General features: G+C 37.9%; 5 protein-coding genes across 8 annotated transcripts; 2 read left to right on the forward strand and 3 right to left on the reverse strand.

The window, feature by feature from the left end:
* Positions 1-569: 569 nt before the first annotated feature.
* On the reverse strand, positions 570-4,435 carry LOC111811197 (beta-galactosidase 13-like). Its single transcript, XM_023697953.2, has 14 exons — positions 4,143-4,435; positions 3,976-4,071; positions 3,781-3,893; positions 3,629-3,695; positions 3,309-3,545; positions 3,140-3,234; positions 2,956-3,061; positions 2,788-2,872; positions 2,425-2,711; positions 2,182-2,360; positions 1,878-2,097; positions 1,578-1,790; positions 969-1,463; positions 570-892 (listed from the first exon to the last, which is right to left on the reverse strand). The coding sequence occupies exons 1-14, from the start codon at positions 4,311-4,313 to the stop codon at positions 785-787; spliced, it is 2,472 nt and encodes an 823-aa protein (XP_023553721.2). The 5' UTR covers positions 4,314-4,435; the 3' UTR covers positions 570-784.
* A 2,457-nt stretch (positions 4,436-6,892) lies between these two features.
* LOC111811198 (ubiquitin-conjugating enzyme E2-17 kDa) lies at positions 6,893-10,208 on the forward strand. Its single transcript, XM_023697954.2, has 4 exons — positions 6,893-7,026; positions 9,166-9,293; positions 9,396-9,500; positions 10,003-10,208. Exons 1-4 carry the CDS (start codon positions 6,957-6,959, stop codon positions 10,144-10,146), a joined length of 447 nt encoding a protein of 148 aa, XP_023553722.2. The 5' UTR covers positions 6,893-6,956; the 3' UTR covers positions 10,147-10,208.
* Positions 10,209-13,315: 3,107 nt separating this feature from the next.
* Positions 13,316-15,769, forward strand: LOC111811575 (basic leucine zipper 23). Of its 2 annotated transcripts, XM_023698494.2 has the most exons (3): positions 13,316-13,518; positions 13,724-14,596; positions 15,369-15,769. In XM_023698494.2, exons 2-3 carry the CDS (start codon positions 13,810-13,812, stop codon positions 15,389-15,391), a joined length of 810 nt encoding a protein of 269 aa, XP_023554262.2. In that variant the 5' UTR covers positions 13,316-13,518; positions 13,724-13,809; the 3' UTR covers positions 15,392-15,769. The 2 variants fall into 2 exon arrangements, with proteins under 2 accessions (XP_023554262.2, XP_023554261.2); XM_023698493.2 differs by having other exon boundaries at positions 13,316-14,596.
* On the reverse strand, positions 15,611-18,460 carry LOC111811574 (WD-40 repeat-containing protein MSI2). Of its 3 annotated transcripts, none has more exons than XM_023698491.2 (6): positions 18,149-18,460; positions 17,747-18,070; positions 17,514-17,657; positions 16,460-16,584; positions 15,941-16,257; positions 15,611-15,788 (listed from the first exon to the last, which is right to left on the reverse strand). In XM_023698491.2, exons 1-5 carry the CDS (start codon positions 18,458-18,460, stop codon positions 15,978-15,980), a joined length of 1,185 nt encoding a protein of 394 aa, XP_023554259.2. In that variant the 3' UTR covers positions 15,611-15,788; positions 15,941-15,977. The 3 variants fall into 3 exon arrangements, with proteins under 3 accessions (XP_023554259.2, XP_023554260.2, XP_086974286.1); XM_023698492.2 differs by having other exon boundaries at positions 15,611-15,791; XM_087118160.1 differs by lacking the exon at positions 15,611-15,788 and having other exon boundaries at positions 15,811-16,257.
* Positions 18,461-19,957: 1,497 nt separating this feature from the next.
* LOC111811168 (heavy metal-associated isoprenylated plant protein 26) lies at positions 19,958-21,511 on the reverse strand. The gene is made up of 2 exons (XM_023697918.2): positions 21,327-21,511; positions 19,958-20,503 (listed from the first exon to the last, which is right to left on the reverse strand). Exons 1-2 carry the CDS (start codon positions 21,405-21,407, stop codon positions 20,120-20,122), a joined length of 465 nt encoding a protein of 154 aa, XP_023553686.1. The 5' UTR covers positions 21,408-21,511; the 3' UTR covers positions 19,958-20,119.
* Positions 21,512-21,764: the final 253 nt, after the last annotated feature.

The following is a 21,764-nucleotide window of genomic DNA, read 5'->3' on the forward strand; positions in this document are numbered from 1 at the left end:
TAAATTTTAAGGTATCATTTTTTGTTTTTAATTTTTTAAGCTAAATTATGCAAATATTCATTCAAATGAAAATCATTAATGAAAATTTAATCTCATTTATCAAAAAAAAAAAAAAAAAAAAAAGATCATTCTAGCTTAGCAACGGTTGGAGTTATTACCTGCATGAGCACCTAACGACCATTTGAGTTAAACAAGTTCATGGTATTCACGAGTCTTTAGATGAATGAAAGAGAAAGTGCCCGAAGAGACCCTCTAAGTCCATAACTTAAACACGAATTTGAATTTATAGCTTAACCCTGATAATCCTCTAATGACCGGTCCAAATTAGTGTTTCATAACAATTGAAGATGTCTCTTATGATAAGCCAACTTCAATATTTAGCCGAATGGTTTATTCAAAATTTGTTTATAATAAAAATAAAATATTAAGTTTTTATTTGTTTCCAAATTAAGGTTAATTTAAATATCAAAAACCAAATTTTGTAAAAAAATTATTAAAAGAATTTAAGTTACAAATATTAATTAATAATGACTAAGAATTTAAAAATTATTAAAAGAATTGAAGCCATATTGAGATAACAAAAACTTAATTTATTCATAATAAATAATCATAAATGATAAGGAAAAAAAAAAAAAAAAAAAAAAAAAAAAAAAAAAAAAAAAAAGATAAAACATTGAGCTTCAAGGAGCCTCAACTCTAAAGGGAGGACGATTTCATGGTGTTATCAGCAGCAGGCAGAAGGCAGAAGGTAGAGCAGACCAGCCTCCCTTGTCTCTTCTTCTTTCTAGACGCTGCATTTTGCTTGAATCGCTATTGTCTTGCCATCACACTCACTCTTGAAGTTGCTGAACGCATCCAATGGAACCGAACAGCTATCTTTACCCAAACAATACTGCAACAAGAACACCAAAAACCCATTTCAAAAGGGTTTCAAATTTGTAAAGAGGTATCGTATTAGTTTGTTTTACCTGTTCGACGACTTTCTGTGTCTCAGCGGCTGAGTTGCATTTCCCGTGTTCATAGTTTCCGCAGACACCAATAGGTTCACCAAAGCTTGCGAATTCAATGGCGGCAATCTTCTTCTGATCGGGGCACCTGAGATGGGCACCGGATTTCACATCATCAACCACCGCTCTGAATTGCTTGTTCTTCCTTTCCCAGGACTTGACGTTTGGTGGATGATATTGGGTTATGTAGCTGCAGATTGTGTCTCTGTTTACCAGTACGATTTCAACCTTTTCAGGTGTGAGTGGCTCTTCTTCCAATACCAATAGGAGATTTTGTTTTGGCTTTATGAAGGATCTTGGAATGTGGTAGTCTGCTTGTGTGGGCTGTCTTAGAGGGGATAAGTAGGACATCCAATATCGACCAATGCTTTGACCATTCACCCAAACTTGTCCCTTACCCATTTTGTTCATTCTAATAGCCACTGGATCGTTGCCTTCTGGAGCATCGAAGTATGTCTGGATGCAAGAAAATCAGTGAGTTTAGTTTAGTTTAGTTTAGTTGATTTGATTGTGTTTTTCATGGGGTTGCCTCATTTTCTGTTCATTACTAGAGCTTATGAAGAACATTACCTTGTACCATGTGAGAGCAGATTTTTGTTCTTTGATGTCACTCCAATCAAACTTTTGTGATCCTTCCTCAGTGAAAATTTTATTTCTTTCTCCGTTGAGACCAACCTGGTGTCCCCAACCATTCTTAGAAACATCAAGTGTTCCTGTATTCAAACCAAGGATGGTAATGGATCGAGGTCCTGCAAATCTGTGTTCCATGTAAGCTCCACTATCCTGTTATGACAAAAGAAGAACTCGTGATTACATTTTCTAGAATAGAATCAAACAGAAAGAACAATCAATGGATTGTATTCTACATACAGGAAGTCCAACTAATGTGCCTAGCAGGGCTATGTGGTTAAGTCCAGCCTTGAAGGGAACTGATTTTTGGAAAACGAAATTCTTCTCTTCATGACTACCATGTGCCCCTCCAATATATTCGCCATTAACGTATACAAGCATAGCATGACCAAGACTTGCAATACGAATGACTGGATGAATATCTGGGCGCTTTGACACATCTTCTATGTCCAATTCAATGCTGTTTATCAGTTGATGATAGGATGTTAGATAGATATCATTTGGGTTATTTTTTGTTTTAAAAAGTGATTGAAGTTCATATTACCTAGTGGTGTACCATCCGTAATCTGTGGTGTCCTTGAGTAAGGTGTAGAGCTCCAATGGTATCTTGTTATTTACTGGGATTTGCTCGACAGTTGGAACGGGTTCAGAGTACATTTTCCATTGGAAATTGGTTGCAACCTTTGATGGGACGAAGTTCCTGGCATTGTGCTGTGATACAATCTGTAATGGAAGAGTCAATTAGAGCCCTGAGGAACCATGAATCTTGAGTAGAGAGGTGTTATACCGTTTGAGTGTTGTAGACAACAGTGGTACAGTCGGGAAGCACGCTAATTGATCGAGGAGGAAGGAGATAATCTCGTCCCCCGAAGTTAACAGTTTGTGCAAACTTGGTGTCATTGTTGGCCAAGAAAGCAGCACAAATGTTAGTTCCTGGCTTCTCATAAATGCGAGCCTCTAAGCCCTTGCCCATCACTTGGGTTCTAGGAGTTCCCCAGAGGAGAGGCTTCTTGCACAAATTCAAAGCCTTATGTACATCCCTGAGATGACCCCATTTGGGCTCCCTTTGCAAGCCTTTTATATCACAACAGAGCAAAATTTAGACGTTTGAGCACAATAATTGGTTGAATTAGCCATGAAACACACTTACCAAACTCGTCAAGTGGTGCTTCATCGTAGTATCTGGTTGTTGTAAAGACAGCACTTGTTCTTCCAAAGTTTGTGCCACCATGGTACTGTGGAGGTTGAATTAGATCATTTGGTTGCCATTAAAGTAGAATTCAACCAAAGATTACTTACCAAGCCATAGATTTCTTACCATGTAATAGTTGACAAGGCTCCCGTTCTTGGAGAAGAATCTGGCAACGGAATAGGCAATATCTTCTGCAGCTCTTTGGGAAGGTGGGTCTCCAAAGACACGGTATCTAACAGTTCATGTTTAGTTAGTACTTTTCTATGAATTATATTCAAAATTGTGAGCAAGATTAGGTTAAAATGCTTACTGAGCAGTCCAATTCTCAGTCCACAAGGCAGGCTTGTAGGGCTTGTTGGGACCGGTGAAGGTGTCTCCACAGTGCCTTCCATTGCAGGTGTTGATCTGAACATAGCAAGATTCTTAGTTTCTGATCAAATCATAAGGCTTAGAACAGTTTAAGAGATCACCAAGCTTACCACGGGATCAGGAGCATCCTTTTGCTTGCACATGACCCATGGAACTCCGATGTTGTAGCTTATGGCCAAATTTGCAGCCCATTGGACGTATTGGACACCGAGCTCATCATAAGCAAGTTGAACATGGTTATATTCATTTTCAATCTGAGCCAAAACGATGGGTCCTCCTTGAGAAGCAAATAGCTTATTTTCCTTCATCATGTCTATGATCATGGTCACAAATTTCTTCATGTAATTCTGCAAATGAAACAGTTCTGTTCTTTTAGTACCCACAAGAACTCCAATCTCCTCAAAATGTAAAGATTGCAGTCATTTTTTACCTTGAATGGAGCGTTGTATGATCGGAAAATAATGTTTGGTTTCTCTCTGAGCCAATATGGAAGTCCTCTGTGAAAAGAACGCATCTTAGAGATGAACACAAAGAATTACAGAGATCTTGAAGCATGATCGAGGAGGAAATGATGAACAATACCCATGGTTCCATTCAGCTTGGATGAAAGGTCCAACTCTTAGAGTTACAAACATCTTTTTCTCTCCAATGATTTTGATGAACTTCACCAAATCATAATTTCCTTCGAAATTATACTGTACAGTGCAAAACAACACTCGATTCAAGATAAACTCATCACATAATCAATCAAACTCGACCTGAGATCTTCAGATTTACCTGGCCTTCAATTGGTTCATGAATATTCCAGAAAACGTAAGTTTGAATCACATTCAAACCACCACGCTTCGCCTTCTCGAGAATATCAGGCCACATCTGCAATCAAGAAAACCATTAGGTATCTCTGTTTTTTTTCTTTATTCCAGATTTTTTCTAGATTAACTTACATCAGATGTACTTCTGGGGTAATGAATGGAACCAGAGAACATAAGTTCTCGTTTGCCATTAACGATGAGCGATCTGCTATCGTAGGTAACACCAATGGTACGATTTGCAGCAACACCAAGAGCCAGAACGGAAAGAACCAAAGCAACAAGCATTTGTTTAAGAACCGCCATGGAATCGATCTTGTGGATTTTGGATTGGGAGTTGGAATTCAGTGAATAAACAGGAAGAACATGGAAGATTAAAATGAATACTCAATGGCTAATGTCACATTAGAGATTGAGACTCCGAGAAGCTGATTTGGAATGGTAATGGAAGATGGTTTATATAATGTTACCTCTGGAGAAATTCTCGGAACTGAAGATGAATCTCTTGGCTCTGAGCTTTTCGCCATAATTAGGGCTTCGAGAGAGGAAAATATTACAGAGGGAAGAAGACGGTGGTTAACGATATTTCGAAATTGGCGGGCTTCTGTTTAATGAGATTCTATACTCTGCGGGCACTTACTTCGACTTTTGTGCGCTTTCCCAATGGTTGTGCTCCACGTCAGCTTTCCTTTTTAGAAAAATACACCTTTGATATATATATATATATATATATATAATTTTATAACTAATTTTTTATTATTTAAAAATTATATATATATAATTAACGATAATTCATAAGTTCTTTTATTCATTTTTAAATTTTTAATTTTTTTAGAAACAAAATCATATATATATATATATATATATATATATATATATATATATATATATATATATATATATATAATTTAAAGATAAATTAAATTATAAAATTATAAGATTAAAAAATTTAAATAATAGAGTTGCTCGAAATAATAATAAAAAATATTTATAAAATTAATATATATATATATATAATTGTCGGAAAAAAAATAGTCATTTTATTCATCCTTAAATTTTATAATCTTTTTAGACAAAAATTATATATATATTAAAAAAATTGAATTAAATTATAAAATTATAAAATTAAAATAATAGAATTGAAATAATAGAGTGGCTTGAGAATAAATAATAAAAAAATATTTATAATATATACATATATATATATATATATATATATATATATAATTAACGATAATTCATATATATATATATATATATATATATTTATATAAAATTGTCTGAAAAAAAAATCATTTTATTCATCTTTAAATTTTATAATCTTTATAGACACAAAATTATATATATATATTTAAAAATGAATAAAAGGATTTAAAAGTATGAGGAATTATCCAAAAATATATATATATATATTCTTTAAATTATAAAAATTATTAAGAATATCACGCGGTGATGATCTCACCAAATAATTTTTAGTTATTCATATAACATTGTACTGTATTATTGTGAAGGTTTGTTATTCCCAACAAAGTAGACTCGAAAAATTTATTAAAAAATAGTAAAAAAAAAAAAAACTTTTTGAAGCATTTTATATATGGATGGCAGTGGAGAAACCAAAATGAATCCTACTTTCCTCTCCCATGACGTAGATTCTTTAAATTTTTAATTAACCAAAACCTATCACTTCCAAAGAATATATACACATAAAATCCCCATCCAATTCCTTCACCTCACTTCCAATATCTCCTCTCCATCTTCTCTTATTTTTCCCCATATGTTTAATATTCGATTCCACGGCATACCACGGGCCGGGCTAATTGGGTTAGATGAATAGTACTCCTCCACACACGGTTCATGAACCCATTAGGCGAATTCACACTCTTAGGTTTGACTAACCCTCACGCACGTCTAATACTATGGAGAAGTAATCTATGCTCGTGAGACATAGCGTTCCTAAGCTTTCTTTGGTCGAATGTTTATTTCATCCATTCATAAAATCGGGCTTAGAGTTTATCTGTGAGTCAACGTCATTACAGTATCCTAAAATTAGTCATCAATAGTGTACTTTTTTACAACAATAGTTACGACAGTAACTTTTTGAACCTCAATTGGGTTGAAAATGCTTCCAGATCAGTCCAAAACGATACTTTAACCTAATTGTTACGAGAAACTTCCCATGACACACGTGTGAGGCGAAACCCGTCATTCATCTTAAATTTAATCATAAGTGCATGAACCCACTAGGTGGACTCACGCTGTTAGGCTTGACTATGGGCTAGTGCACCCTCACGCACGTATAATACTGAGGTGTATGTGTCATCTATGCTCGTGAGACATACAACATGCATAAGATCTCACATTAAGAATCATGGTTCAACCAGATGATGCACGTAATAGTGTTCCTAAGCTTTCTTTACTTCAATGTTCTCAAGTTCAGTTTACCTAATCCAATTTTACCTACGAAATTTCATCCATCATATAACCGAGATTAGAATTTATCTGTGAGCCAACATAATCCCAATTGGGTCGAAAATGCTTCCAGAGCCGTCCAAAACGCTCAAACCAATCCAAAACGGTACTTTAACCTAATTGTTACGAGAAACTTCCCAAGACACACGTGTGAGGCGAAACCCTTTATTCATCTGTACTAACAAATTCGATCGATAGTCAAAATCATCTTAAATTTAATCATTTAATATACTCACGACACTCGATTAGGACCGTTCGAGAGGGTAAAGATGGAATTTATCCTTTTCATATTAAAAAACACACAAGATTCTTAATATGTTAGCTTACTATCCTCTTCTCAAAGAATCTATTCTGTTCCCACTTTGAGAAGTGCAAAACCAATTGCCATGCATGGTTCTTATACCCTCCCTTTTTGGGCATTATATAGACCATTTCAAGCCCTTTGCCCTCTGTAGAATCAAAAGCTTAGAGCTTGCAACAATGGCGTCCAAGAGAATATTGAAGGAGCTTAAAGACTTGCAGAGAGACCCGCCGACTTCTTGCAGCGCAGGTGATTGATTAGGGCAACGTTTTGCTCGTTTGATAATGTTCTTGTTTTTTTCGGTTCCTTCGTCGCGTAAGAAGTGTTTGATAATGGTCTTGTTTTTTTTTTTTTTTTTTTTTGTTTGGAAAGTTGTGAAGAATTTTTGAAAATAATAATGTTTTTCGGGTTTTTGGTGTTAAAGAATTAGTGTTTAATCGTTGTTTGTTTTGTTATCGGGTTTCTATCGATGTTTTGAAAAAGAATAAACGAAAAAAATTTAAATTTAAAACATATCCAAATGGATTTAGAAATTAAAATTTTTGTACGTTTTTTCCTTTTTTTTTGTGTTAAATAATTACGAGGTGAAAATTAGAAGATGGAGCTGTGAGATCCCACATCGGTTGGAGAGGAGAATGAGATTCGTTATAAGAGTGTAGAAACTCCCTAACAAACCTGTTTTAAAACTGTGAGGCTGACGGTGGGATGCGTAACTGACTAAAGTGGACAATATCTGTTAGTGGTGAACTTTGGCTGTTACAAATGGTATTAGAGCCAAACACTGAGCGGTATGCCAGCGAGGACGCTGGCCCCCAAGGGGGTGGATTGTGAAATCCCATATCGGTTGGAGAGGAGAACGAAACATTCCTTATAAGAGTATAGAAACCTCTCCTTAACATATGCGTTTTAAAACAGTGAGGCTGGCAACAATACGTAACGGGCCAAAGCGAACTATATATGTTAGCGGTGGGGTTAGGCTGTTACAAATGGTATCAGAGCCAGACGCCGAGTGACGTGCCAGCGAGGATGCTGGCTCCTAAGGGGGTGGATTGTGAGATCCCATATAAGTTGGAGAGGAGAACGGAACATTCCTTGTAAGAGTATGGAAACCTCTCCCTAGCATACGTGTTTTAAAACAGTGAGGCTGGCAACAATACGTAACGGGCCAAAGCGGACTATATATGTTAGCGGTGGGGTTAGGCTGTTACAAATGGTATCAGAGCCAGACGCCGAGTGACGTGCCAGCGAGGATGCTGGCTCCTAAGGGGGTGGATTGTGAGATCCCATATAAGTTGGAGAGGAGAACGGAACATTCCTTGTAAGAGTATGGAAACCTCTCCCTAGCATACGTGTTTTAAAACAGTGAGGCTGGCAACAATACGTAACGGGCCAAAGCGGACTATATATGTTAGCGGTGGGGTTAGGCTGTTACAAATGGTATCAGAGCCGGACGCCGAGTGACGTGCCAGCGAGGATGCTGGCTCCTAAGGGGGTGGATTGTGAGATCCCATATAAGTTGGAGAGGAGAACGGAACATTCCTTGTAAGAGTATGGAAACCTCTCCCTAGCATACGTGTTTTAAAACAGTGAGGCTGGCAACAATACGTAACGGGCCAAAGCGGACTATATATGTTAGCGGTGGGGTTAGGCTGTTACAAATGGTATCAGAGCCGGACGCCGAGTGACGTGCCAGCGAGGATGCTGGCTCCTAAGGGGGTGGATTGTGAGATCCCATATAAGTTGGAGAGGAGAACGGAACATTCCTTGTAAGAGTATGGAAACCTCTCCCTAGCATACGTGTTTTAAAACAGTGAGGCTGTCAACAATACGTAAAGGGTCAAAGCGGACAATACTTGTTAGCGGTGGGGTTGAACTGTTACAAATGGTATCAGAACTAGACACCGAGTGACGTGCCAGCGAAAACGCTAGCTCCCAAGGGGGTGGATTGTAAGATCCCACAACAGTTAGAGAGGAAAACGAAATATTCCTTATAAGAGTATGGAAACCTCTCCCTAACATACGCGTTTTAAAACCGTGAGGCTGACAACAATACATAACAGACCAAAGCGGACAATATCTGTTAGCCATGGGGTTGGGCTATTACAAATGGTATCAGAGCCAGACACCGGGTAACGTGCCAGCGAGAACGCTGGTCCCCAAGGGAGGTGGATTGTGAGATCCCACAACGGTTGGAGAGGAAAACGAAACATTCCTTATAAGGGTATAGAAACTTCTCCCTAAGAGACGTATTTTAAAACTGTAAGACTTGACAACGACACGTAACAGGCCAAAACAGACAATATCTACTAACAGTGAGCTTGAACGGTTAGACGAACGATTTATTTATTATTATTTGAACAAAAGCTTACGTTATGGTGCATTTTTCAGGGCCTGTGGCAGAGGATATGTTCCATTGGCAAGCAACCATTCTTGGTCCTTGTGATAGTCCCTATGCTGGTGGAGTTTTTCTTGTTAACATTCATTTTCCTCCTGATTATCCCTTCAAACCTCCTAAGGTAACCCATTTGTAGGGCTTTTTCCTCTCGTTTAGGGTCGGGTTTGCATAACTTTTAAAAACTTCGAGTTTAAGTTCGAGATTCAAATACTATTAATCGCAGGTTGCCTTTAAAACGAAGGTGTTCCATCCCAACATAAACAATAACGGCAACATTTGCTTGGATATCCTCAAAGAACAATGGAGCCCGGCCCTCACAATATCAAAGGTTTGAATCGTTAATATTATTTCATCATAACAGAGCCATTTAGATCCCACGAGTTAAAATTAATATCTGAACTTAACATTCGAAGAAGAACATCAACCAAGGGTGTTTATAGATCGAAAATTGGGTATTGGCTGGGACGTTTTTTAGATCAACCCAACCCGATTGTTCGAGTTGCAAATTTTTTTAACCGAAACAACCCATATTACATAATGAACTCAACTCAACCCAACCATAAATTTTTTGGTTGGGCTGATTCAAATAAGTTCATACCCAAATCCAACCCACGGTTTGGGTCAGGTTGATCAGATTTTTCGAGTCATCGAATTCTTTAAACAACCCTAATTCAAACGAATGATTCAAAATATTATTACGTGAAATCCATTTAAAAGAGCGTTAATTCAAACCCTTACAATTTTTCTTTTAATCTTAATTTGATTCATGTCGATACTCGAGAACATCGAGCGTTATTCTCATTTATCTATTTATTTATTTTTGGTTGTAGGTTTTGCTCTCAATTTGCTCACTATTGACCGACCCAAACCCGGATGATCCACTGGTTCCTGAGATTGCTCATATGTGCAAGTCTGATAAAGTCAAATATGAATCCCAAGCTAGGAGCTGGACCCATAAATATGCAATGGGTTAACCTAATATGTCACAAAACTTTGGAGCTTCATTATAATATATGAATCATTTTCTATCATATAATTTCACTTTAATTATACGAATAATAAAACGAGCGTAACACCTTTCGGATACTAATTTTATCGAATGAAAGCATGTCAAGCTCTTCACACGAGTTAGGTCGTGGTCGACCAGACTTCAGGTGGGTTACAGTCTAATTTAGGTTTGGTTACTTACGACTAGGTCAAATAGACTCGAGCGGTTAAAACCCAATACGAGCTTAGTTTGGCTCAAGCTCGATTGATAAACCCTAAACAAACTTCATATAAATTAAAAGGGAAGACGGACATTGTGATGTCCCATATTGGTTGGAGAGGAGAACAAACCACTATTTATAAGTGTGCAGAAACCTTCCCCCAGCAGACGCGTTTTAAAGCCTTGAGGGCAAGCCCGAAAGGAAAAGCCCAAAAAGGACAATATCTGCTAGCGGTGGATCTGGGACGTTACAAATGGTATCAGAGTTAGACACCGGACGATGTGCCAGCCTTCTCGCTGTTCCTCGAAGGGGGTAGACACGAGGCGGTGTGCCAGTAAGGACGCTGGCCCCAAAGAGGTGGATTTGGGGGCGGTCCCACATCGATTGGAGGAAGGAAAGAGTGTTGTGATGTCCCATATTGGTTGAGGAGGAGAACAAACCACCATTTATAAGGGTGTGGAAACCTTCCCCTAACAGACGCGTTTTAAAGCCTTGAGAGCAAGCCCGAAAGGGAAAGCCCAAAGAGAACAATATCTGCTAGCGGTTGATCTGGGACGTTACAAGCATGGTAGGATTAATCCGTATAGCCCCGATTCTTACTACATCAACGCTAATCCTAATTTGACTTAGCCATTGAGCCTTCCTAATTATGGTGCTTATTTTGATTTTCTTGTAATTTTTATTTTATATAATTATAACTTTTTATACGTATAACCTAATTCCTAGTGCATAGAAAATATCGAGCTCTATCGTTAGAGGATTAAAAAATTATCGGTTATCCACCCGAGTGTAGTCTCTCCTGACTAATACATAAGACTCGGGAAAAAAACGTGACTTTTTTCTCGATAAAATACAACAGGACAATTTTATCAATGGTGTGTTAAAACAACTCATTGATAGTGTTATTTGTTGTAGCTACCGAAACCAAAGTATTGTTATGTTAACATACAATTAGTTGCTCGGGGGTTACGGCTAATTCTTGCTATTATAAATGGAAGGCTCGTGTCTATATATATCTTGCAAATCTTCTTTCTCTTAAACCCTAACCAAACACGTACAAGAAGTTAGAAACCGAGCTCGTTTTGTTCGGGTTTTTTCTTTCCTTCTTTTTCCTATGGATTGTTTCCTTGTTTGTGGCGTATCACGTCAAGCGATGAGAATTCAGGCAGATAACAACAAGAGAAAGGTAAAGAAACTCGTAAGAGATGGCATCGTCGTCGATGAGACGCCTACGACAACGAAAGGCAAGAAATGGCAACGACGTCGGAGACGGGTGGGCGATAACGAGAGAGAGACAGCGGGGGAAGAGACGTCGAGGCTACAACGAACCGACGGAGGGAGAGTTGAGTCGGGTGGGTGGCTTGCAGCATGGTTGGAAGAGGCTGAAATGAAGGAGTTGGAGAAGGCGCATGCAAAGGGTGTAGAAAATTTAAGGGGTTGAAGGGGTTGGCTCATATTCTTTAAATTTTAATTTCTTTTTAAAATGGATATTTATAATTTTAATTATTAAATTATAAATTTAATTAAAATTAAATAAAGTTTGTTTTGATATTTAAATTTTTTAATTTTATATCTAATAATTTTTTTTTATTTGTTCATGTTATAAAATTTAAAAATTTATTCAACACCAAATTAAAAAGTAAAAGTGAGTGGTGGAGAGATTTTAAATTAAAAATATTAAAATAATAAACTTTATTATTTTTTTAATCATGATTAAGTGAATTTTTCTATTTTTTTTTTTCCACGAGCCAATATTTTCTTATTCTCTACCAACGTCTCGAATTGTGATGTCCCACGTTGATTGGGGAGGAGAACAAACCACCATTTATAAGGGTGTGGAAACCTTCACCTAGTAGACGCGTTTTAAAGCCTTGAGGGTAAGCCCGAAAGGGAAAGCCCAAAGAGGACAATATCTGCTAGTGGTGGGTCTGGGTCGTTACAAATGATATCAAAGCCAGACGATGTGCTAGCCTTCTTGCTGTTTCCCGAAGGGGGGTAGACACGAGGCGATGATGTGCTAGCCTTCTTGCTGTTTCTCGAAGGGGGGTAGAGACGAGGCGATGTGTCAGTAAGGACGCTGGCCCCAAAGGGGGGTGGATTTGGGGACGATGTGCTAGCCTTCTTGCTGTTTCCCGAAGGGGGGTAGACACGAGGCGATGTGTCAGTAAGGACGCTGGCCCCAAAGGGGGGTGGATTTGGGGGCAGTCCCACATCGATTGAAGGAAGGAAAGAGTGCCAGCGAGAACGCTGGGTGTGGAAACCTTCCCCTAGTAGACGCTTTTTAAACCCTTGAGGGGAAGCCCGAAAGGGAAAGGACAATATTGGCTAGCAGTGAGCCTGCGTCGTTACACGAATATTTAAAAATTATGGGTCTTAGCGAAAGCTAAACCTTACGCTTTACGATACTTAAAAGAACATTAAAATGAAGATGACAGTGTTCGTAAACTACAAAGGAGAAAACATCAGCGTTTTAGAAAAATTAGGGTTTTTTTTTTCATCGTACGGTTATTCACTCAATCGATTTTCGTTGGTTTTGATGGATCGATCGATTGAGTCAACCAACTTCCACTTAAAATCCGGGTCGAGTCAATTTATTATTATTATTATTATTATTATTATTATTTATTTTTATTTTTTTTGGTACCCTAATTAAGAATTTTAATTTTGCCCTTCACGAAATTATTAATTTTATAATTGGATAATAAATTTTAATTAGAACTAAATAGGGAAAGGGAATAAATAGACATTTTTCGCTTTTTTAATCATTAAATAAAATCGGAACTATTTGACGGTCTTGATTTGAGCGGGGCCCACAAATGTCAGTATTTGTTGCGAAATTACATTTATGTCCTCCAAGATTTGTAAAATTACCTTCATCGGCATCCAATGACAAACAGAAATTCTATATCTCAGAGAAAAGTATGAAAAATTAATGGAATTCCTGAAACCATTGATGGATTTTGGTCCTTTCCCTTTCCCTTTCCCTTTCCCTTTCGCTGAATGTTCTTCACCGATGTGGTCACCCTAGGGTTTCTCTTCTTAATCCAGTTTTTCCTCTGATTTCGCAGTTGAATTTCAAATGCTTCGGTTTCTGTTCGATTGTAGGCTGTTCGAATGATTTCTGTGGCGGTTTTGTCGGTGAGCATTGCTTTGTTTTTTGGTGCTTTTGATTAATGCGGCGGCGTGAATGTTAGTAGATTCATTAATTGTTCTTCGTTGGTTGACTTGACTGTATTAGTGAAATTCCCTAGGTAGTATTAATGAGTTTTGTAATCGACTTTTATGACCTTAGCAAGATTTCGTGACTGATTGTGGTGATTCTGAAGCTTAATTTCTGATTCAGAGTTCAGGAATTGGTAGCTGAGTTCGATATTTTTATCTGTACTGGTTTTGAATAACACTCTCCGATTTGTATTATATTGTTCGGCGATGGAGGACGGAGAGCTTGATTTTTCGAATCAGGAAGTGTTTTCGAGTCCAAATATGGAGATTCCGAGCAGTTGTTCAATGGATGGTTTCTTTGATGAACTTCTGAAGGATACTCATACTTGTACTCACACGCATACTTGCAATCCACCGGGCCCTGACTACTCTCATACTCACACATGTTTTCATGTCCACACTAAGCTTGTCCCTGCTCCAAGTGAAGAAGACAAGGTTGTTACTGATGACACTGCAGAATCGACCGAGAAGAAGTCGAAGAAACGGCCGTTGGGTAACCGGGAAGCTGTTCGTAAGTACCGGGAGAAGAAGAAGGCTAGGGCAGCTTCATTAGAGGACGAGGTTGTTAGATTGAGGGCTTTGAATCAGCATTTGGTGAAGAGGTTGCAGGGGCAGGCAGCACTTGAGGCTGAGGTTGCTAGGCTTAAGTGTTTGCTTGTGGATATTAGGGGCAGAATTGAAGGGGAGATTGGTTCTTTTCCATATCAGAAAGCTGTTAATCCTAACTTGGCTAATCCAAGCATCCCTGGTGCTTATTTGATGAACCCATGTAATGTCCGGTGTGAGAATGATCAAATTTACTGCCTCCATCCAGGGGTCGATGGTAGCAGAAGCAGTGAAGGTGCTGTGATAAATGGACAGAGTTTTGGTGCTTGTGAATTTGAAAATCTCCAATGTTTGGCTAGTCATGGCTTGACATCGGAAGAGCTACCCGGGTGTGGACTACGGAATGCAGTCTCGAACGATATTTCTTCAGGAGCAATGAAGAAGAAAGGTAAAAACTGAGGGTTGTTCCATCTTCTATGATGTGTTTTGAGTGCTTAATTGGATGAAGTAGAGTTAATTTTGCTGATGATCCTCTTTTTTTCTCTCGTTGTTTGTTTTACGGTTCGTGTTTCACTCGATTCATTGTTCGTCTTGCCTTTTGAGTTTAAGAAGCATGTGCAATAGTCTGTATAGCTGATTGCTATTTCCAACTTACAGTCCTTTTTATATAGTTTGGATTTGTGTATGTTTCGATCCTCGTTTCGGATATCTAGGCACGTGACATCGAGGTCCTGAATAGGTTGCTTAAATCCATGCATGACTTCCTGTTTTATCCGCCTTCTGTGATATAATGTCTACAACTCTAATGTTCTAACTTCGTTACCATAGAAAGGATTGTCTGTAATTTTAAAATTCATTTCTATTCATAATCTCCAGTCAATGCATCATCACATGACTTAGGATTGTTCTGTGTAGCACTACAAATTTGGTAGAATAGCCTTGCATTAGAATGGCTTTGCAAGTTCTAAGCCTATCGATTACTCAAACATAACATTTATAAATTAAGAACAACTCATGGATTAGATGCCTATGAATCTGCCTGGGACTCTGATCCTTTTTGTCTATGTTTTTGGAAAGATGTCTTCACTTGACCCTTGACCCTGTTCAGGAAAACGGACTGTAAGCACTTGAAAAGTCATTCCAAATCGTCCTTATCATATCGAAAGTAACTGGGTGCTTTTATATAAGTTGGTAACTCTATTTTTCCCTTTTCTTATTAGGAGGAAAACGTAAAGAGACATAAACCTGATGAACTGATCAGGCAAACATCAACATCTACACTCGGGCAATGCCCGTGGGGTGGTGCATATACCTCAGTCACTGTAACATCTGATTATCTTCTCGTTATCGATCTTATCTCGACCCATTTGAGGTACTCGAAAATGGCAGAGCTTCTTCATATGTTGAGAAGTGATATTGGGTAGAGCTTAGCAGAGTTGTAGTGAATGAAAGTAGGGCAGAAGAAGTGAATGGCTCCATTTATATTAGCTTTGTTCACCATATTTCATTTTGGCCTGATCTCTATGGAGACTAACAGAAGGCAGTGAGTGTGTCCAATAATGTTAGCTTTGTACTCTATTTGATTACAGTTCATAATAAACATTCTAAATATTTTCTTCAAGACATCTTCCTTTCTGTTCCTGCTTCAAAAGATGGAAAATATGAAGGAGATCAAACTATTGTGTTGATAATTGAGAAAATATTGATCAAAACATACAACACAAGACGAAGGCAACCTAATCTATCTGAAAACCATTAGATTAGCTAAGTTGAACGATGGGTTTCTCCGAACCTGAGTAGTAACCCTTTCGGTCGGGTTGGGTCGGGTGTCATCGGTAGATACTTTTGGCCATTTGCCAGACCTGTACTGAGTTATCTTCAGCCACACTTGAAATGACCCATGGCTCGTGGCTGTTCCAGCTGAAGTCTGATATTTTAGCCTTGTGACCTCCATGTGAAAACAGCAGCTCTGGAGGCCCATCTTCAGCCTCTCCATCTTGCTCGCTTCCTATGCTGTTTAGATCCCACACCATTAACCTTCTATCGTCACCAGAAGATGCCAACACAGTTTCATGATTTGGATCCCACTCCACCTGAAACACTCCCTCCCTGTCACCAACAACTACAAATCAATACTTACTCCCCCTCCTAATCGAATAAATACATGGCTTTTCGAGCACTTAAAATCACTTTTTTAAGCACTTGAAAGGTCATCCAAAATAGACGTTAATTTAACAATTGACACTTAAAAGGAACCATCACGAATGTATTATTAAGACTGATGATCTGACTGGGATATGTAGAGACATACGCATGGCTGCTAAGAACGTGCAGTGGTTCGGCGAGCTTTCGGAGATCAAACAGACCCACTGTGGTATCTGAGGATGCCGTTGCTACAATCCATTCGTTATATGGATTGAAAGAAACATAGTTCACCTGTAATCCAAGGAACAGAAACTTTATGAAATTTGAAAAACTAGTTGGTTTCACTTTCACCAAGGAAAGGGAATAAGGTGCTCCTCCAAAATATAATTCTAATCCGAGACAGTAAAATCTTAACCATGATCGATCATTCTGTATAGGCAACAGATTTCTGTTGGTCAGACCAACTGGAATCGACTAAGCCTAAGTTGGCCGGTTGGTCGGAAATGTGGTCAAAGAGTGTGTATACACTCGCTCGGACCTATCTCCAGCCTACAGCTAGTGTCGGGTCAGTTGAACCTCAATTCTGACCAATCCCGAGAAATAACTGCTAAAATTCAGTAATATGAATCCTACTACTAATCAATTGCATGACACGAAGAGGCAAGACAAAGAAGATTTAACTATCAAAACAAGAAAAGAATGGAGTGGCAATAAATACCACGTGGCACTGAAAAGTCATTGAAAAGTGATTAGAAAGACTTTTTGTCTTTGATAGTTGAACTATCATTTAAGACTATTCATGTCATGTCTTATTTTCTTCGATGTTTATTTAATAGCTTTTGGTAGTTTCTTTATATATATATATATATATATATATATATATATATATCTATTAAAACTGATTAATTGGATTAGTCTTGATCAAGCTAATTCTGGAATGAGTCGTCTTAGAATCTAAGAGTGATCATCATCGATTCCAAATTTAATCTAAGATTCTTCTAACTAACTCTAGGTTGGAATCATTCTTTAAGTTAGCTTTATTTATGAACTTTTGCAAGAATTTTAGAAAGACGTCATGTTTGGCACTTATCGTTAGGAACAACTGCATAAGCATCCAAGATTATGTGATTTCATTCTAAAATATGTGCCATCGAGATAAATTGTAGGCGAGAATAATAGTTACTTGTGTAATGTTAAGAAAAGGTCCCGAATAGCATTACCTCCTCCTCGTGAGCTCGAACAGAATCCACTGATTTATTTGTGCGCAAATCCCATATCACCAACAAGCAATCATCGCCTACAGATCCAAACAAATTCTCATTCTTCAAATGCCATGACACATCCCCGACCACGCTTTCATGCACCTGATTATAGAAACAGCAATATCATTCAAAATTAAGTTAAGAACAATAGTCTCCAATCAAGAACAGCAAGTTCAGTCGCCAAAAATTACCTCATAAACGTGCATTGCATCAAGCACATTCTTGTCAGCCATGGAAGACACATCCCACAAACAGATTTTCTGATCATTTGAGCCACTTAAGAGGTAACCCTCCTTAAACGGACTCCAAGATAACCCATAACCCTCCTTATCATGACCCCTCAATCTCAAATCAGGGTCGCACTCAGCTCCCTGAGCCTTTGCCCCTTGTTTAGCACAATTAAAAACATACACCTCACATCCACTCGTTTTTGCACCAACAATTTGTGCGTTCTGCGGCATGCACCGCGCTCTGTTCACCTCCCCTTCAACACGTATCTTCTGGGTTATCTCTATCTGCCAAAACACAACAAAATCTCAGCTAGGCATTTCATCAAACACCTAGTATGCACTAAACAACAATTCATCACTAACCTTTGGGATAATGGGATTTTCCCCACTAATGTCGATTCTGGTTTCGGATGCTTTGACCGGAAGAATAGAATCCGCCACCATGAGGTAATTGGGGACATCCTCCGATGTGTGGGTTCCGAGGACAAGCTTGTGGACGGCGAGAGATGGGTTGGCCTGGTGAGGAAATGGGGCCGATGGAACCCAATCGACGGTGAGAGATGGCCATTCCAGTGAGTGGGAAATGAGAAGATCATACAGATAGGGAGAGTTCTTCTTCCAGATGGTGAATTCCTCCACCACCTCATCGCCACCGCCGGCTTGTTCTTCCGCCATTGCTCTTGCTCCGGACTCCAACTAAGCTTCGTGAATTCCTTTTTCCCGCTAAACTTCTTGGGCTTCGAACAAGATGGCGCGCTTTATATAGATCCATAGATTTGAACAATTTGGGCCGAGATTTGGGCCGCCGATTAGATCATCAAGCCCAGCCCACCCAACAATTAATTTATATTTTTATTCTTAATTGTTTAAAAAAAAAAATCAAATTTAGCAGTGAGACCAAGGGTGATACGAGCCAAAACAGACAATCTCTACTAACAATAGGTTTGGATTATTACAAATGGTATTAGAGTCAGACACGAGATAGTGTGCCAGCGAGGATGCTGGCCCTCAAGGGGGTTGGATTGTGAGATCCCACATAAGTTGGAAAGAGGAACGCAATATTCCTCGTAAGGGTGTGAAAACCTTTTCTTAGTAGACGTGTTTTAAAATCGTAGGGCTGACATCGATACGTAACGAGCTAAAGCAAACAATATTTGCGAGTGGTCAACGATAACTCTATATTACAAAAAGGTAGAGACCGAAAACAAGACGATCACAAATTTTGCGACCTAAAATCTAACGTAAGAGCTCAATGACCCGAATGCAAATCAAGCCTCCAGATGTATAGAAAAACTCATCTAATTACACAAATATTATTTTTAGTCCAATTAAAAATTAAAATATTTAATATTATAATTAATTGATTTATACTTAAATTATTTGTATTTCAATTAAAAATCTAAATCTTTAATATTATAATTAATTGATTTAGTTAAATTATTTGTATTTCAATTAAAAAGCTATATCTTTAATATTATAATTATTTGATTTATAGTTAAATTATTTGTATTTCAATTAAATTTTTAAATCTTTAATATTATAATTAATTGATTTATAGTTAAATTTTTTGTATCTCAATTAAATATTTAAATCCTTAATATTATAATGTTTTGATTTATAGTCAAATTATTTGTATTTCAATTAAAAATTTAAATCTTTAATATTATAATTAATTGATTTATACTTCAAATAAAACATGGCGGCTATATAATCAAAAATCCTAATCACAAACGTCTCTTTATTTATAGAATCAATTTATTAACAATTTTCTACCACACAAAATTAATGTGTGAAATGACTAATAATTGAATTTGGTCGACATGAGGAGATAATGGTCCTAATCGGAAAATTTGGTCGGCCATTTTGATCCCTTAGTTGGGAAAATTGACCCTTAATAATTGAATTATTGAGTTTCAAAATATTATATTTTTTCTTTAATATATATATATATATATATATATATATATATATATATATATATATATATTTTAATTTATATATCAAATAACATAAATTTTGTGATTTTTAATAGAGTTATTTAACCTTTATTTATTTAATTATTTGCTTAGTAAACACTTTTCTAAAGCCATAATTAAATTCAATAATTATAAAGTCCACACAACTCTAGAATTAGGAAATGATTGATTGAAAAAGGAAGCCCACCAAAGGGAATGACAGCCAATATAAATCATACCATAAAATAATAATAATAATAATAATAATAATAATAAAACTTTAGTCTAAAGAAACAAATTAAAATTAAAAGCCAAAAAAAAAAAAAAAAAAAAGCAAAATCGACAAATTATTCGGCTTATTTACAAAAGTAGGCGACCATTACATGACAGCGCAAGCCGCGGGATTTTCGTCACTAAACGCTGTCGTATAGCGAACCTCTGTGGAGCTCGCACGTGCCAGCTGGTACACGTTGGGATCGTCAGCTTTCCGCACGTACCCTGCCGGCGCCTTCTTGTCATACACTCCCGGCGCGTAAGGATGTGCCACGACGTCGTAGGGCACGTAGGGCCATAGCTCCGCCTTCTTACCAGTCCGATGAGCGACACGCGCCACCACTTTGGATGGCTCGACGTATCCGACAACGGTGGCTTTGTTGGCCTTGCGGTCCACGTCTACCTGCTTCACTCCCTTCATCCCTTCCAATGCTCTCCTCACCTTCCTCTCACACCCTTCGCAGTCGATCCGAATCTTTAGCTCCACCGTCTAACAATTTCAACATCCAAATATTATTAGCATTCCCGCTAAATTGACCGTAATTGACATGTATTTCCACTCGAGAGAGTGAACATAATTGACCCATAATAAAAAACTAGCTGCTGTAATAGTTCAAGCCCACCGCTATCAAATGAGTTCCCTTTTGAGGCTTTCTCCCAGAGTTTTTAAAACGCATATACTCATTAGAATTTTCGCATCCTTATAAAGAATGTCACTTCATTAGTGTATCAGTCTAAATCCACCACTAGCACGTGACTTACTATTTCGGGTTTTTCCTCAAGTCACTCAGCTACGGTAAGAGTCTATGCCCATCGCTAACTTTTTCTTTCGAACTTTCCCTCAAAGTTTTAAAAATACGTGTACTAATTAGAAGTTTCAACACCCTTATAAAGAATGTCACTCGGCCACTGTAGCCGTTCAAACTCACCGCTAGGACATAACTTTTCCTTTTAGGCTTTCCCTCAAGATTTTTAAAACGAGTTTACTAGATAGAAGATTACACAATCTTATAAAGAATAATTCGTTTACTTCTCCAACCGATGTGAGATCTAACGACCAGAACGTTAGAAACCCAAATCATCCTACTTTTTCTTCACTCCACCAAGCAAATTTGTGCTTAATTTTATGGGTTTTTGGAGAACTCAAATGGGTTTAGTTCAAGTTCAAAACTTTCACCAAAAACAGCTAAAAAATAAGCAAAAAAACCCCCATTTTCAAGCTAACAAGCATCTGGGTGTTGCACAAAAACAGAAAAAAAACACAAAATCAAACCAAAATAAAGATCTAGAACACAAAAAACCTCAAAATTTACCTGCAATTGCTTGCGTTTCTTGTGCTTAGAGCTGTGGGAAGAACAATCAAAATAGTCAGACAAATGATCCAAAACACCCATTTCTTCTTCTTCTCAGTTGGTTTGCAAAACAAGTAAGAGCTTCAAGGTATTAAAGCGACAACAATGGCAGACTCCCCGCTCCTCTTAAATACACCACCAAATCCGCCCTTTCGACAAATCTAAACTATATTATTTTATTGTTTTCTTCTTCTTCAAATGTCGGAACGAGATCTCCACCGTTGGATACCGAGAACGACAGGGATTTACGCCACGTGTCGTCATGGAGATTGGGACTGTACGCGTGTCGATGTGGTGGCATGACCCGAACCGACCAACGCCCGTAGGGGCCCCGGGTTTTTTTGGAGCCGGTGGCACGTGTAGCCCACGCGCTATGTCGTTTTAAAAGTTAAAGAGGCA

This window comes from Cucurbita pepo, chromosome 15 (genome assembly GCF_057944985.1).
Source record: "Cucurbita pepo subsp. pepo isolate OVF chromosome 15, ASM5794498v1, whole genome shotgun sequence".
In the NCBI taxonomy this organism is placed as follows: domain Eukaryota; kingdom Viridiplantae; phylum Streptophyta; class Magnoliopsida; order Cucurbitales; family Cucurbitaceae; genus Cucurbita; species Cucurbita pepo.